General features: G+C 38.2%; 1 protein-coding gene across 1 annotated transcript in view; it reads right to left on the reverse strand.

Annotated features, from left to right (window-relative positions):
* Nucleotides 1–7,793: 7,793 nt before the first annotated feature.
* Nucleotides 7,794–18,800, reverse strand: part of MAP3K2 (mitogen-activated protein kinase kinase kinase 2) — a 97,855-nt gene continuing 86,848 nt past the window's right edge. The window contains exon 17 of the mRNA XM_060016971.2: nucleotides 7,794–17,039. Within this exon, the coding sequence (XP_059872954.1) occupies nucleotides 16,814–17,039 (226 nt within the window). The 3' untranslated portion in view covers nucleotides 7,794–16,813. The remainder of the gene's footprint in view (nucleotides 17,040–18,800) is intronic.

Genomic DNA, 18,800 nt, shown 5'->3' on the forward strand with positions numbered 1-18,800 from the left:
AGTCCAAGTTGAAGGTCCTGCTCTCTTCCTGGCTCTCAGACAGCCACCTTCTTGCTATGTCCTCACATGGGGACTGAGGGAACGGCAAGCTCTCTGGTGTCTTTTCTTCACATAAGAGTACCAGCTCTGTCAAATTAGGGCCCCACCCTTATGACCTCATTTAACTTTTATCACCCCCTCACAAGCTCTGTCTTCAAATACAGTCACATTGAGGGTTAAGACTTCAATGTATGAATTTGGGGAAGGATGCAATTCACAGAAGTAGCCTATTACATGATCAAAGGAAGTGTCAAGCAGGCAGTTGGATGGAAGTCTGAAGTTCCATCCAACAAGGGACCTAGAAATATAAGCTTGGGAATTGCCATTATATCTATGGTATTGAATCTATAGAACTGATTGAGGTTACCTAGGGAGTGAATGTAGGTAAAGAGAACGTCTAGGAACATTTCACAGTGAAGAGGCTGGAAGATGGAGAATTGGGCAACACCAGTTGAAGAACAGTCAGTGAGATAGGAAAATCGGGAATCCTGGAAGTCCTTTCATTCATTTCATTTCAAGGTGGAGGGAGTGATCTACTGTGTTAGATGCTGCTGATCAGCTGAGCAAATTGAAGACCAAGACTCAGCCACAAAATTTGCAATGTAGAGATCAGCTCTCAGCTAAATGGCCTTCAGTAAATTGAAGCTTTGTTCCCTGCTCTAAATGAATTTCACTTCCTCAGGTAATGGAGGAACCACACCGTTAAAACTGACTTTTGCATTTTTATATTTTCCCTCTGATTAAAGTAATGCATGCTGTGTGAAAATTTGGAAAACAGAGAAAAGCATGGTGAAGCTTATTTAAATCATACATAACACTACCCCTAGCTATCTATATTTTGGTTTATTTTCTTTCAGGCTTTTTTCCTGTGAGTAGGTATTTTTAATACCAAGAAGATGTCACCTGGACATATAATTTTATATCCTTCTAACATAAGCTTTGTTCACCTCTCACTAAAATGAATGTTTAAGGACTACTTAATTTTCTGTTGTATGGTAATATCATTATTTAGTCAAACCCTAATTTGGGGGCATTGGAATAGTTCCAGGTTATCCCATTGTAAATAGCTCTGCAATGAGTATCATTGGCAATTAATCTCTAACTACATCTTGAATTTTTTTAAGGCAAATTCTAAGAAATAAAAATAATGGCCTTGGGTATTCCCTGGCTTTCTGGTGGTTAGGACTCCACGCTTCCACAGAGCACAGGGTCGATCCCTGGTTGGGGAATTAAGATTCTGCAAGCCGCATGGCACAGCCAAAAAAAAAGGAGAGAGAGAAAAGAAATAATGGCCTTAAACATACGGCTTTTGATTAAGCTCTAATTGCCAAACCTGGTTAATGTTACTGAAGGATTTGATGAGGAAGAATGACTAATCTGACCTTTTCAAAATTAAGAAGATATTTTGTGAACTGACACTTGACAAGAATACTCAATGGGGAAAGGTTAGTCTCGTTAATAAATTTTGTTGGGAAAACTGGATAACCACATGCTGAAGAATGAACTTGAACCCCTATCTTATACCACTCCCAAAAATTAACTCAAAATGGATTAAAGACTTAAATAAAAGACATGAAACCATATAACTCTTAGAAAAAAACAAGGAAAAGCTCCTTGACATTGGTCTTGGCAACATTTTGGATATGACACCAAAAGCACAAGAAACAAAGGCAAAAATAAATAAGTGGGACTATAACAAAGTAAAAATCTGTGCAGCAAAAGGACGACAACAAAATGAAAAGGCAACCTACAGAATGGGAGAAAATATTTGTAAACCGTATATCTGATAAGGGGTTAATATCCAAAATATATAAATAACTCATACAACCCAATACAAAAAAAATGTCAATTTAAAAATGGGCAGAGGAACTGTAAAGGCCTTTTTTTCAAAGAAGACCTAAAAATGGCCAAAGGATACATGAAAAGATGTTCAACATCACTAATCATCAAGGAAATGCAAATCAAAAACCTCAGTGAGATATCACCTCACACAGGTCAGAATGGCTTATCAAGAAGACAAAGTGTAAAAAATGCTGGCAAGGATGTGGAGGAAAGGGATTCCTGTGTCCGTCAATAACAAAAAAACAAACAACCCAATCAGAAAATGGGCAGAAGACCTAAGTAGACACTTCTCTAAAGAAGACATACAGATGGCCAATAGGCACATGAATAATGCTCAACATCACTAATTATTAGAGAAATATAAATCAAAACTACAGTGAGGTACCACCTCACACCACAGAATGGCCATCACTAAAATGTCTACAAATAACATATCCGGTTGGTCATGCCAGTAGCACATGCTTGTCTCAAAGATTAAATCATGCCTGTCTAAGTATGCATGGCTGCTACAGTGAAACTGTGAATGGCTCATTAAATCAGTTATGGTTCCTTTGGTCACTCGCTCCTCTCCAACAGTAATTTACTGGCACAAAACCAGAAATACAGATCAATGGAACAGGATAGAAAGTCCAGAGATAAACCCACGCACCTGTGGTCACCCAATGTACGACAAAGGAGGCAAGAAAATACAATGGAGAAAAGACAGTCTCTTCAATAAGTGGTGCTGGGCAAACTGGACAGCTACATGTAAAGGAATGAAATTAGAACAATACCTAACAACATACACAAAAATAAACTCAAAATGGATTAAAGATCTAAATGTAAGACCAGATACTATAAAACTCTTAGAGGAAAACATAGGCAGAACACTTTCTGACATAAATTGCAGCAAGATCTTTTTGGATCCACCTCCTAGAGTAATGAAAATAGAAAACAAAAATAAACAAATGGGACCTAATTAAACTTAAAAGCCTTTGCACAGCAAAGGAAACCATAAGCAAAATGAAAAGACAACCCATAGAATGGGAGAAAATATTTGCAAATGAAATCAGCCAACAAGGGATTAATCTCCAAAATATACAAACAGCTCATGCAGCTCAATATCAAAAAAAAACCAAATAACCCAATCAAAAAATGGGCAAAAGATCTAAATAGACATTTCTTCAAAGAAGATCTACAGATGGCCGAGAGGCACATGAAAAGATGCTCAACGCCACTAATTACTAGAGAAATGCAAATCAAAACTACAATGGGATATCACCTCACACCAGTCAGAATGGCCATCATCAAAAAATCTACAAACAATAAATGCTGGAGAGGGTGTGGAGAAAAGGGAACCCTCTTGCACTGTTGGTGGGAATGTATATTTGTACAACCACTATGGAGGATAGTATGGAGGTTCCTTAAAAACTGAAAAAGAGCTACTATATCATCCAGCAATCCCACTCCTGAGCATATATTCAGAGAAAACCATAATTCAAAAAGATACATGCACCCCAACGTTCATTGCAGCACTATTTACAATAATCAAGACATGAAAGCAACCTAAATGTCCATCAAGAGAGGAATGGATAAAGAAGATGTGGTACATATATACAATGGAATATTACTCAGCCATAAAAAGAATGAAATAATGCCATTTGCAACAACATGGATGGACCCAGAGATTGTCATACTGAGCGAAATGTCAGACAGAGAAAAATAAATGTCATATGATATTGCTTATATTTGGAATCTAAAAAAGGGTACAAATGAACTTATTTACAAAAAAGATACAGAGGTGCAAATTTAAAAAAACAAACTTATGGTTACCAGAGGTGAAAGGGGCAGGGGGGAGGGATAACTGGGAGATTGGGATTGACACATACACACTACTATATGTAAAACAGATAACTAACAAGGACCTACTGTCTAGCACAGGGAACTCTACTCAGTACTCTGTAATGACCTATATGAGAAAAGAATCTAAAAAAGTGGGTATATGTATAACTGATTCACTTTGTTGTACAGTAGGAACAAACACAACATCATAAATCAACTATACTCCAATAATTTTTTTTTAGAAGTCTACAAATAACAAATGCTGGAGAGGGTGTGGAGAAAAGGGAACCCTCCTACACTGTTGGTGGGAATGTAAATTGATACAGTCACTATGGAGAACAGTATGGAGGTTCCTCAAAAAATTAAAAGTAGAACAACCATATGATCCAGCAATCCCACTTCTGGGTATATATCCAAAGGAAATAAAAACAGGGTCTCAAGGAGATGTCTGCACTCCCATGTTTATTGCAGCATTATTCACTATAGCCAAGGTATGGAAACAACCTCAGTGTGTGTCAATGGATGAATGGATAAAGAATATTCGGTTTAAATATACAATGGAATATTATGCGGCAATGAGAAAGAAGGAAATCCTGCCATTGGTGACAAATCCTGTATGATATTACTCATATGCAGAGTCTAAAAAACTCTGAACTCATAGAAACAGAGAGTAGAGTGGTGGTTACCAGGGGTTGGGGGTGGGAAGAAATGGGGAGATGTTGATCAAAGAGTAAAACTTCCAGTCAGAAGATGAATAAGTTCTGGGGATCTAGTGTACAGGATGGTGATTGTACTTAATAACACTGTATTAAATATTTGTAAGACGGGAACTTCCCTGGTGGTCCAGTGGTTAAGACTTCGCTTTCCAATGCAGGGGATGAGGTGTGTTGGATCCCTGGTCAGGGAGCTAAGATCCCACATGCCTCAGGGCCAAAAAACCAAAAACATAAAACAGAAGCACTGTTGTAACAAATTCAATAAAGACTTTAAAAATGGTCCACATTAAAAAAACAACAACCTGTAATAAATAAATACTTGGAAGTTGCTGAGACTAGATCTTAATCTTCTCATCACAAAAAAAGAAATGGTAATTATGTGATGGATAATGCTACGGTGGTTATCATATTGCAATATGTAAGTGTATCAAGTCAACACTTTGTACATCTGAAACTTACATGCAATGTTTTACGTCAATTATATCTCAATAAAGCTGGGAGGGTGGAAAGTATTTTGTACAAAACAAAAACACCCACATTTATCATAAAAGTTTTTAAATTACAGATAAGTAAAGTAATAACCATCATTTGAGTGACATATATATTCTCTCAATATTTTTTCTAGCTATTTTTAAACAAAAAGTGGGATCAAACTATACATCTTGTGTAACTTGCTTTCTTTCAGTCGATAATACATGATGAAGAGTTCCATTGTACAGATATACTACAATTTTTTTGCTCAATCCCTGCTATGGTTCATTTTATGTGTCAATTGTCTAGGCTATGGTATCCAGTTGTTTGGTCAAACACAGTCTAGATGTTGCTACTAAGGTCTTTTTTTTTTTTTAGATGCAATGAGCATTTGCAATTAGTAGACTTAACTAAAGCAGAATTTGCTCAATAATGTGGGCAGGTCCCATCCAACCAGTCGAAGGCCTTAAGAGCAAAGAGAAGTTTCCGAAGGAAAAAGGAATTATGCCTCCAGACTGTGACCCAGAAGTTCTGCCTCTCTGAGAACCTAGGCTAGTACAGATTTTGGTAAAGGGAAGTGCTGCAATAAATACCCCAAAATGTGGACGTGTCTTTGAAATCAGGTAATGGGTAGAGGCTAGAATTTTGCAATGCACGATAGAGGAAGCCTATAGTGCCTTGAAGAGATGGGTGGTAGAAACATGGACATTGTGCTGAGTGCTCAGATGGAAATGAGTGTTATGTTATTGGAAACTAGAGGAAAGATGATTCTTGTTATAAAGTGGCAGAGAATTTGGCTGAACTGCTTCTGTTGGGTGGAAAGGAGAACTTGTTAAGTGATGAACTTGGATAAGATTTGGATAAGCTGAGAAGATTTGTAAGCAAAGGTTGAAGGTGTGGCCTGGTTTCTCCTTGCTGCTAAGTTTAAATGTGAGACGAAAACGATAAATTAAAGAAGGAATTGTTAAGCAAAAAGGAGCCAGAATTTGAAGATTTGGAAAGTTCTCAGCCTATCCATTTGGCAAATAACTCGAAAGGATGCTCTGAAGAAAACACCAAGGGTGTGGCTGGACAACCATTTGCTAAAGAGATTACGCTTGTGACTTGTGGATCCAATCAACTGAAACCCTGACCACTTGGAAGGGGACAGGGATGGGACAAAATGAAGAAAGGCTGGTAGACATCAGGTATTCTACAGGCAGGAAAAGGATAGAGCTTTTCGGCTGCAAATGTGTTATCCTTAAAGAAAAGGGAAGAACGATTTGAGGGCAGTTCAGATGCCAGCAGGGCTGCTGTTGCCACCATAGGCCCAGAAGAGACAGGCCAGGGTGCAGGTCCACTGACTCTGGGCCACCTTCTTGGTTCTGAGGGGGCAGTGCAACTACCCCAGTAGGTTCCTTAAGACAGGGCATGGAGCCAGTGAGGATTCTTCTCAAGTCTTAAAATCTAATCAAATGTGCCCTGCTAGATTTCAGACCTGCTTGGGACTTGTGTCCCTTTTTTCCTTCTGACGTCTCCCTTCTGGAATGAAAGTGTCTATCCTCTCTGCCTGCCCCACCACTGTGCTTTGGAAGCAGATAACCAGTCTGGTTTCACAGGTTCACAGATGGAAAGGAATTTTGCTCCAGCATGAATCATACCTCTTACCCCTAATTGATTTGGATAATTTAGATGATGACATCTGAGTTGATGTGGTTTAGATGAAATACTGGACTTAAGAGTTGACGCTGGAACGATTAAGACTTTGGGGGAAGTTGGGCTGGGGTGGAAGTATTCGGTACCTGGGAAAAATATGAATTTTCAGAGGGAAAAATATGAATTTTCAGAGGGCAGACTGTAATCGGTTTGTGTTCCCCACAAAAAGGTATTTTGAAGTCCTAATCTCCAGTAGCTCAGAATGTGGCCTTATTGGGAAATATAGTCTTTACAGAGGTAATCAAGTTACAATGAGGTCAGTAGGGTGGGCCCTGATCCAATATGACTGGTGTCCTTATTTACAAAAAGGGAAACACACAGAGGGAGACCACCACATGAACACAGGAGGTAGAGATGGGAGTTACAGCCACATGCAAGGAATGCCTGGGGCTACCAGAAGCTAGGAAGAGGTAAGGAAGGACTCCGCTACAGGTTTCAGAGGGAGCACAGACGGCCCTGCTGGCACCTTAATTTTGGTCTTACAGCTTCTAGAGCGGAGGCAATAAATTTCTGTTACAAGCCACCCCGTTGTAGTACTTTGTTGGACATGTAGAACCTCAATTTTGGGCTTTTATGGATATACTTCAGCGCATCTGCAATCATATTCCTACATACAAAACTGTTGTGTCAGAGGATATACAAGATTGAGACTGTTGACTTGCATAGCTAAGTTGCCCTCTGCAGCGTTCCCCAACCTTTTTGGCACCAGGGAACGGTTTCGTGGATGACAATTTTTCCACGGACAGGGGAGTGGGGCGGGGGGGATGGTTCAGGCGGTAATGCGAGCGACGGGGAGCGACGGGGCGATGAAGCTTCGCTCGCTCACCCGCTGCTCACCTCCTGCTGTGCGACCCAGTTTCTAACAGGCCGTGGACCGGTACCGGTCTGTGGCCCAGGGGTTGGGGACCCCTGCTCTATATGCGGCATTAACTCAAATGATCTCCAATACTGTGGGAGCATCCATTCCTTACCCTCTGACAACAGACTTTGTTTTTAATCACCATTGATCTCTGATTTGGGTAATCAAAGTGTCCAGAGAAATATGCCAGAGTATGTTGGGTAGAACATTATAAACTTGTATCCTGGGAAGATTTAGTTGCAGTGTTTCTAGGTTGGTCTATTACTGGTCTCCTAGGAAGTGATCAGCTCAGGCAAAGGAAAGACAACCGTGAGCGCAATGTGTCCAAGAACAGATCTGGACAAAACAGCCACAGTGGAAATAAATATCAGCTTTATTAACACTCAAAGTGCCATTCATTTATATTCATTCCATAGTCCAGAAGGTTACTTAGAGTAAGCCTTTGCACCACAATCTTTCAAAAAATGAACTAACATGTAAGAAAAAGCAATTTTCATTGTGCTAATTATTGCAGGCCTTCATGCACGGTAAATCTAAACAAAGATGGGTGCCAACAATATACAAATTTCCATATAAACAAAGTCATTGATCACTAACAAAATATAAACATGGTTTCTTTCACATTAGATTAAAAAAAAAAAAGGCTATTTACCAGCAAGAAAAAACAAGTACATAAAATCTGTAAAACTCAGAAATTTTATACATTTTTACAAGCACAATTTTGAATGAACACAAAGTCAAAATGTGCATGAAATGTGGCACACACCACACTGGATCTGGCTTCTGGCAGGTTTTTCTAATCATGTCGGCTCCTTGTAACATAATAAGCTTAGTGACATTCAACTTCAACAGTGGACTTTATTCCTAACGTAAGTAATTTTACATGGTACCGCATATTAAAAACAAGGTTTTCCTTAAGCACAACAACATTGTCAGATTGGAACTTTAATTCCCAATTCTTTTTCTGCCAGTTACTTAAAATACACAGTACGGTATAAAGACACAATGTATGTTTGGACATTTCTAAACCAATTTATAGTCAATTACAGAGAATCAGAATTTGTCAATATATTGTTTTATGAATGAGGTCTGACCTTGCCCAGTAAGAAAAAAACTGAAAGTTGAAATCTTTGGGGAAGAATAAAGGAAATGTTCAAAAACAACAGTAGGCCAGGCCAACAGCAACTGGAGATATAAAAACCTTTGACATCTCTTCAAATTAATTTAGTTTCTCACATTTTTTCATAGTTCTGAGAATTCAAAGACTTTTAGTGGACAGTGTTTTTGCTACTGCTTAAAACCTATTTTTTTCTCTTAATTTGCATTTCATAGAATTCTCAGAGAGAATTCAATGTTGTTCTTTGCAAGAGTATTTTAATTGATAGATATCTAAGTAAATCTGCATCCAATTGTGGAAATACAAATACATTTTGAATGGTTAAAAACAAAACTAAAAAAATATTTTTGATCAGCCAGCTGAAAATATATTCATATAGTAAATAATCTCTCAGAAAGCTTTATATATATTTAATTATTCTAACGAAACAGTACCCTTATAAAACAAGTTCATAAAAATGTAGAAATGAAAATAAGAAATTACTGGGATATATACAAGTACCTACAGACAAAGACATCTCCACACACACACCCCCTGACACAGAGTTACAAGCATACTTTCCACTTAGTCATGGATTTCAGAATACATATAAAATCAGAAAGTGATGTCGAACTCCTGAGTTCTTCAACAAAGATAGAACCATAGATATGTATACTTTGTAAAAGCAAGAAAGTCCATTTAAGTCAGTAATAGCAGTGCAGTTACTGACGGCTACATCTTGAAAGAAGTTTAAACATAGAGACACAGACAGTAGTTCAATGCACGCATTCATGATGCTCATACACCCATCAACAATTACTGGTCAGAGTAGTAAATCAGTGTACAAATTAAACATTTCCAAAAATGTGCAAAAAAGTCAACCTTGATAGGAAAAGAACACCTTTGTACATAATTATAAACTGCCCAGCATTCAACTGAGATTAAAAACGTTTACAGAGAGAAACTAATGGATTAAATATAGAGAATTTAATGGCTACATTTAAAAATGTACATTAGGTCAAAGGGTAAATTTACAAATTGATAATCATAGTTTGCAACAATTAAAAGTTTATTCTCAGATTTATCCAAGTTTACTTTTATTTACAATGATATTTGAATAAAAAGAACCATGTGAAATGTAAGAGATGTCAGACATTAAAAGTATTTTTGGTATTAACTCTTTCACAATGTTTCAGAATGCAGGGTAGCAAATTTTAAAACCAACAGCAATAGAAAAAATGTAAACCTTTTACTTACTAATTAAGATTGTATTAAAAACAATTGTTTGTTTTAAAAGTATTCTTATCGTTAGACACTGTAGTTTCACTTGAACAGGGTATATTGCAAGGGTTTGGCCCACTTTTTTTTTTTTTTTGGCCCATAAACCTTTCCAGCTCAAATGTTTCCACTAGTTCTCTCTTCTTATTCCAGGTGGAAAAAAGTCTTTGCAAAAAATGAGAACATGACAAATCCATTTTGGAGCCTAAGTATCTAATAGAGTTAGGATGTAATTTTGTTACTTATCTCTCCCCTCCAAGTAATGCTAATGCTAAAGTCACCAATTGTTACTTACATAAATAAGTGAACACAAAAGTGCTTTTCAGTATAGTCACAAACTTTACTGTTCTCAACTGGCATTAAGGGACTCAGAAATCCTACCTGGGGACAAATTCTGCATGTATGCTGGAGAGCAGACTCATCCTTACGTTCCAAAGTGTCTATGGCACAAAAAGTCCATAACCTACTTTTCTTCACAGCTTTCCTGAAATGCCCCTCAAGTCAAACACAAGTTCATAAATGTTAAGACATTAGGAAGAAAGTACGCCACCAACCTGAGGCATCATATGTCAAGGTATATGTATATGCGTTTATGGTCAAGTGACATTAATAAGATTGGCACGTGTACAAACTCAAGCTCATAATGTCTATATAGTTCCATGATAGTTGAAGTAAATTCCTGCATGTCTAAATGCAAACACTGAGCACCTGTCTTTAACTTGAAGGATAGATTGAGATACAAATTCTACTAGTACCTGTTTTATTATTTTTACACTATTAGCTTACAGGTGGGCAGAAGTAACAGTGCTAATCATTTTGGCTGTATGTGCAGAGAATATAAAAGCTTTGGTTTAATGTGATTCTGATAATACAGATTGTAAATACAAACAAGAAGTCATCAGGCATAGGGAATAATAGTACTCACTGATTTAATGCCTTTGCTGTTGTTAACAAAAATATCATTACTGTCAATTAAAATGCCCAATTATGAAAAATATGAAGAATTACATAAGAGACTGTATACAGGCAACAGGTAAAATTTATTCTTTTCTTTACGATAGCTGCGACTCCTCCCTTGACCTTCTGAAATGAAACCATATCTGCTCTCACTATAACCTAGGGAAGGTTCTCTAGACTCCCCTGAGAGCTCACTACCATCTACAGCTCTGAAAGGTGAGTACAGAGAGATGGTTGGCCCCGATACTTTCACACCTATTATGGCATCCTGTCCAGACTGTGGCAGAAGTTAAAGCAAAGCTAAAGACGACTATGAAGTAGGAACAGTGGCTTCACAGCACGCCTTCCCCAGCCAACCAAAACAGAGGTAAAATTTCCTTTTGAACACTTGGTAAGCTAAGGAAGCTTGTTTTGATAATGTCTGGCAGAATTTCTATTCCAAAGAGCTCATGAAGAACTATGCAAAACCAATTACTTTCTACTTAAGAATTATATATAAGCTATTATACACACATACAAATTCAATTTTTATCTACTTTTAGCAACCAAGAGCTTGGAAATTTACAATAAATACCTTTATTAAACAACCGTTTGTACTAGCTACTTGTGGAAAATGTGCTGGCATTCCATCATCAGTAGGTCACACACATTTGAGCTGTTCTTCCAAGAACAGAGACTAATCTAACTGGACATTCACACCTTTCCTTCCTTCCCACCCCTGCACCAACTCCAAACACACACACACACACACACACACACACACACTCTCACACACACACGCGCACACACACACACACACACACACACACACACTTCACAGAAAAGTAAGGTGGAGTTTTAGTCAAAATGTTAGTCATAAAGTAAGGATTAGAATTTGCTATCCCTGGATTTCTTGCTCATTGCCCTAAGTCTCATTGCCTTAACATCTGTAAACCATTTAACTGACCTCTTTAGGACAAAAACCACCTTTCTAGTTCTGCTTTGAAAATCATAACTGAACCACGACATACAAAGAATTTGGACAGTGCCAGTGTGATTGAAAATCAAGTAATCAACCGGGAAAACAATTCACTATGTCTCTTTAGAATTACAATACCTCTTTCTATCCTTATCTTAGGAATTTGTGTCTAGTAAAACTGCAATGTGTCTATCACAGAACAATGCTAATGTTTCTCTTCTAACATATTAAAAAAAAAAGAGGTAGAAAAGGGTAGGAGGAAGAAGCAGGCATTAAGAAACGTTTAAGGGCCAATACACAGTCTAAGGCCAAATCAACTCTTGAAGCCTACTGATTTTGGAAAAACCTTCATTTCGGTGGGTAACTTGAATTATTATTGATATAAAACGAAATTAAGGCATACAGAGAAAAAGGCACTACGAAAAATTAACAAATTGCTTTCCGTTGACATTTTAACCAATGTTAAAATTCAAATAAATATGAACAGTGCATTTGTAACTAAGGCCAAACTTCATATAAAACAATAAGATCTCAAGAAATTTTCCTGATCTTAGTATAAATAACACTGTTGACAGAATTCAATTTCTATCAAATGTTTTGGGTATTTTAACAATTTAGACCAAAAGAAAATATTTTTTTCTTTAAAGGAAAAAGCAGGAAAAAATACTCTGTAATGGAATAAATGCCCCCATCACTGGAACTGTTTGAGCAGAGGCTGGGTTTTGTAAGAGGGAGTCCTGAGAGAGAGGCTGCTTGACCTACACGGATCCCTCCAATTTGGGGATACTTTTAATTGCTGTTGTTAATGACATTTTACTTTATAATAGCCAACGGTTACCCAAAATTGCTTTCCCTCACTTCATAAGAAATAACATTTTAAAACATCATTGCTTAACTTTCAGATTCAGGATATGCCATAAAAATAAGTAATTGGGGGCTCCCCTGGTGGCGCAGTGGTTGGGAGTCCGCCTGCCGATGCAGGGGACACAGGTTCGTGCCCCGGTCCGGGAGGATCCTGCATGCCGCGAAGCAGTTGGGCCCGTGACCCATGGCTGCTGGGCCTGCACGTCCGGAGCCTGTGCTCCGCAACAGAAGAGGCCACAGCAGTGAGAGGCCCACGTACCGCAAAAAAAAAAAAAAAAAAAAAGGAACTGTTTGCCCATTTTTCCTCCTAGACTGTGACCTCCTTAAGTTAATTTAGTACCATAGTAAGCCACAATACTGAAAAAGTAAATGAAAAGGATTCACCATATTTAAAAAAAAAATCAATAGATTCCTATACTTGGTTGACACCAGGTGATTTTATATCATGCTATTGGTCCCAAATGAAATCAGTGACCGAGAATTCTGCTGTGGGCCAACGAGTTTGCATCTGGCGAACATCTTGGCTTTTGCACCCAAGCTTAGTTGTCCTATAAACTATTCAGATTTGATTCTCTCAGTGATTTCATGTATCTTATAACAACTCCATCTCAGAAATACGACCCACCAGACCTGACATATATAAGAACTGAAGTAGCAAAGAAAGCTACTCTAAAGAAATCGTTTCCTCTTTTTAATGTAGCTTCTACTGGGAATAAGATAAAGACTCCTTCAAGTGAAAGCCAATTCAATTTACTATGAAATAAGTTTTAATTTTTCTTTTATAGTTCAGCCTGTGCATTAACATTTCCATCTCTTATATAAATTATGTAAGGTTGACTGTACCTTTGAAAACTTTCTAAGGCAGTAGTCTTTAACCATTCTTCAGGTTAGAAACATGTTTTGTAAATGAGGAAAATTAAAGATAGTCATACTGAAAATTTCGAAGTCTGTATATTTTTAAATACATTTTAAAGAATTATCATCAAAACTTCCATTAGTCATTATGATATTTCTCAACCCTTTTATTCAATACACTTTGTTTGCAATGTAAAAGATCTTATATTTGGTCCAAGCCTAAATCATGCCATTTTGAATCTCTCAAGGCCTAAGTAGAAAGATATTTCCTGAAAAGCACATATAAGACTGCTAGTGAATCTTCTCCAGCACCAAAAAGTCTGCCACTGTCAAAGCAGAATGCATTTTAAAGGCACAAAGTTAGCAGTCTGGTCATTTTCCAGCCTCAGCAAAGAAACATTACAGTATAGAAGAATCAGTTGTGCATTTAAAAAACAAAATACATTTAGAGTCATCTTAAAAAGTTCAAATTTCATTTGTTGATCCATACAATTATTAGAAAGAAAAAATTGGAGTGTTATTTTAACTGCCCCTGATAGAGGTGGTTCCTTTGAAAATTTTCTTTTTTAAATTTAATTTTGGTCTTTCATACCTCACCCCACTTTAGGCTTTTTTGTTCTAGTAGTTTTTATATATATTAACTTTTACTGTGGTTTTTGGTACCTTTACAACTTGTCTGAAATAAATTCACATCACATTTTTATATAACTCTGTAAACTATTAGTCTACTCTTAAGTCTTTACATAAAGAACAATATTTTTCCATAGCTAGTAATATTTTTCTTATAAAACAAAGGTCTTGTGCAGCAGTGTTAAAGTAGTAGTTTCTTTTCAGGTGATTTTATTTTCTGTAGCATTTCAAAAAGAAAAAGAGACTGAAAATAAAGCAAACAATTTTGCTTTGGGTTTCACAGTCTCCCAAGATTTCTCTTTAAAGAACACCTGTCTCATATTCTGCACTGCTGATTACCCTGACAGACCAAAAATGAGCCAAAAGTAAATCACAACCACACAATACAAAGAAACAAAGGAAAAGCCCACTGGTCCAGATACCATGATCCTGCTCAAGTAGAAGAGATGCCTTCACTCATAAAAGATAAAGAAATTATAATAGATCCACATCCTTGGGGACTATGTTTATAGCACAAGATTTGGCAGTTGATTTCCCAGGGGGAGGAGGCCAGTAATTCATGTTCTTCCTTGCAAGCTGCTTCCTTTCATTATAAGGGTATGTGAGAAGCTTTAACAACTATATTTGTGCTTTGACTTCTTCTCAGACTAGCTAATGGAATTTCAAATATTCCTACAGGGAATGCCAGATAGGACCTTGATACAGTAAAACAAGATCTACTTAACCTCAGAAACAAAGTATTTTAAAAGAGTTCCTAAACGAGCATACCTTTCAGCAGAAAACAAAATACCTGAGTCCCTTATGAATCCCACGAAAGGCATCACAGTTAGGGCCTCCAAGAATACTATTTTCTAGACCTTTAAAAATAAAGTACTTAGCATTTGCTTTAATACGTTGAAAAAAATTGCAAGTGGCCAGATTACCGATATCATTCATGTTTTTCAGTAGCACAAGTCCATTAGAGATAGTGGGAGTTTCCCAGCTGTCTCGTTCTGCTTAATGTCGTTGCTCGTATATTAGAAATACCTGGCAGTTTTAACCTTCCTCTAAAGTAGCTAATACTTTGTTTTAATACGCCTTTCTTTTCCCACAATTACGAATTGACTTTTGAGGAAAGAATACACACAGATGACTGAGTTCAACAGGCTCCGTGTTTCAGTTCATTTTGTGTCTAAAATGGAAGTTACTGATCTGGGTGCAATATGCAGCTGGAAGGGAAAGGATTGTTACTGGCTTTTGTTGAGACCTTTCACCCTCGACTTGAAGTAGTGGTATCTTCTCTTGTAAAACCCTCATTATGCATTACATCACTCTCTGAAACTTACTTTTTGCAAGGAACCTGCTTTGTAAATGGCCATTTTCATTTATAACTGGGGCTGGTATGTACATCAGGGTTTCTCAACTTCGACACTTTTAACGTTTGGGGCAGGATAATTCTTTGTTGGGGGGCTGGACGTGCTGTTCTTGTATACTTTAGTTTGTTTAGCAGCATCCCTGGCCTCTAACCACTAGATGCCTCTAGCATCCTCCTGGTTGTGACAACCAAAAATGTTTCCAGTCATTGCCAAATGCCAAGCAAAACTATCCTCACCCCAGCTGTGAAAACCACTGTTTTACATGCGAACTGTTTTTTGAGGTGCTTTAGTAGTCTGTGATCCAAAGAACAAGAACAAGGGTTTCATATCATGACACTAGCTTTTAACACATGGATACTGCAGGTTAAACTCTTAGTTCCTAAACAATGTTATCTATGGGGAATCAGGAGCTAGAAACAGGAAGATATAGTATACATGATTCTGATTATTTCTCCTTCCCCTTGATTTTTGGGACTTTCCCCCTCGGGTAAAGAACACAGTTTAAAATACACTAAACAACACTTAGTTCTTCTTTTCATTATTTCTGTCGACCGGCAAATGTGGTCTCTTCTACTGCTCACACATTTAATTAGAGCAATCTCCTTTTGTCTTTTAATTTGGATTTGCTTATTGACTTCCCATATCTGTTTTAAAATAAAACAATATCTTTTCTTTTTTTAAGCAGAAAGCTATCCCTCAAGGTTTATAGATTCCAGTAACACGGATCTATTATAGTGTATTTGCTTATTATACTGGTTAGGATTAACAAACATACCTCCTAGAGATTCATATTTGCTATCAAGAGTCCTACTGAGCAAAAAGCTTGGTAGACAGAGGTTAGGATCTAAAGAATACAGATACAAGAAGGAACCTATATTCTTTAAGCTGAGTACCCATCCTAAACTCAAGTTTAGGGCTCAACCCCACAAACAAGAATCTATTTTAAATACTATCACTAAAAACTACAAATTATACATCATTTTCTTCTCCTTGTTTTCCATGTCTCCCCATCACTGCCAGTCTGTCAGTGACACAGGGAAAGACTCTACAATCTTTAGGTATTCCAAATGATCTTTTTGTACTAAAAAGAGTGACTATGTACTAAAGTGCTTTATGTCTCTGAACCACATCAGTACATTATAAAAATTTAAAAAAAAAAAGTTTCAAGTTCTTGTAAGGGAAAAAAAGATTAAATATAAAAACTTCAGGATACTATTATTATTAATCAAATTTAACCAAGAATCAAGAGAAACACTTTCCCTCTTGTCTTTGTTTTCTCCCCCATCTCTCTTTTTTATAAAAAAGAAAAGTGCAGTCAGAGAGAAGGTGAATGAATAGATGGGAGCTGGGTAGAGGCACAGGAGAGGTTACTGGCTGCTAGTGATAGTGCACAAACATGTGCCTTAAAAGTTCATCAGCGGAAGGTCTCAGTTTGGCCTCTACAAAGATCCGTTTGAGGAAATCTCGAGTATGGTCTGAGACATGGGGTGGCAGCTTAGGGTTCGTCGGCTGAGTGGCGATTTTAAAGATGGCAGCCATTGCTTCAAATTCTGCCCAAGGAGGCTTTTCCGTTAGCATTTCCACCACAGTACAGCCCACGCTCCTAAGAAGAAATAAAAGAAAGACCTTACACAAACAACATCATCATGAAGTCAGCTAACTAACTACAAGATGAGAAACAGGCGTGAAGTCCATATACATTTAAGTACGACTTGGTTTCAAACGTAAAGTTTCATTAAAAGGCTGTAAAAACTGAGGTCAGCGCTCGGCCTCCCGCACGGAGCCTCTGGGGCCGGGGTCGGGGTCGGGGTCGGGGCCGGGCGGGCGGTTCCACATGCCTCGGCAGCGGCTCCCTCTCCTCACTTCCGAGTTGCCGAGGCGCTGCCGCCGCCGCAACCCGCCGCCACAACCCGGGCGGCCCCGCGGGGTCCCCGGGCCGCCGCAAAGCGCCAAAAAGACGCAGAGGTGCGCGTGGCTTCGGCGGGCCCGGCCTGAAGCGCGGCCATCACCCGACAGCGGGGACACCTGCCCCCGGCCCCGCGCCCCCTACGGGTACTGGAGGAGAATCCCTCGGCTCCTGGCGTCGGGCGGACACTGAGGGCGCGCATGAAGACAACCTGAGAGAAGAACGCTTCGGGGCAGGAATGAGGCGATTAAGATCGACTGACACGGAGACCTGACAGAAAGGGCTGAAGAAACGGGGTTTTCTGAATTTGAGGAGACATCTTTAAGTGAATTTATGTATTCTTAAGAAATAAGGAAAAATATATCCATACTTGATGTGGTATCATTCCCAAACCTGAAAAATGAGGAAAGTCTGTTTTAAAGATAAATATGCCTGCAGACACTACTGGACCTCCCAACAGGGATTTGTCGGGGGCAGAGGGCAGTTAGAGGGGAAGCATTCTATGTATGCAGTCTTGAAGAAAAATTTATATTTGGATTCCAGACTTCAATGAATTCTGACAGTTGTAGAAACAGATGGGAAACACTCAAATATTCCTCTCGTTGCACCAAAAAGTTAATTTGCGGTACATGAAATGAATATTGTTTTATAACAACTCTTATTAGTGAAATACTTTCTAGTGCATTTTATTGACTCTTCTTAGTTCAACAAACAGTTTAAACACCTATGCAAACTTAAAATATGCTTTTCTTTCTGAAAGCTGGTGCTGTTTTGAAAGAGCTTTCTGAATGTAAACTTGGGTAAAATGTTTGTATAACTTCCAATATTTGATGTTTGTTAAACTCAACTCTGGGCAGTCAAAAATGAATAAAAAATAATGAGGAAATGAATAGGGGCTACCCTCCTTTTCCCAGGATAAGGGGAAAGAAATTTATCATATTTCTTTTTTTTTTAACGTCTTCTTTTGAATTGCTTTGAAGGCATGGTTTTTTTGCTTATTACTTTAGGCTTGTAGTTCTCAATCCTGACAATACTTCAAAAATCTTTGCCTGGGCCCCACTCTTGAGAGATTCTCATATAACTGTTCAGATATGGGCTTTGGGTATAGCTAGTTTTTAAGCACCAATCCTCCTCCTTCCCTCCATTCCTCAAATGTGTGGATAGGTTTGAGAACCACTGGACTAACGGTGGTTTTTCCTGTTTAAAGGACATAATCAATTTGGGCTTTGTTTTTATATTGCTCTGTTGATGGCTTTGTTACAACTAAATTACTGTTATTACTATTTCATTGCTAAATAAAGTAAGCAGGGCTTCCCTGGTGGCGCAGTGGTTAAGAATCTGCCTGCCGATGCAGGGGACACGGGTTCAAGCCCCGGTCCGGGAAGATCCCACGTGCCGCGGAGCAACTAAGCCCGTGTGCCACAACTTCTGAGCCCGCACACCACAACTACTGAAGCC

Source organism: Delphinus delphis, chromosome 7 (assembly GCF_949987515.2).
Source record: "Delphinus delphis chromosome 7, mDelDel1.2, whole genome shotgun sequence".
Classification (NCBI taxonomy): Eukaryota; Metazoa; Chordata; class Mammalia; order Artiodactyla; family Delphinidae; genus Delphinus; species Delphinus delphis.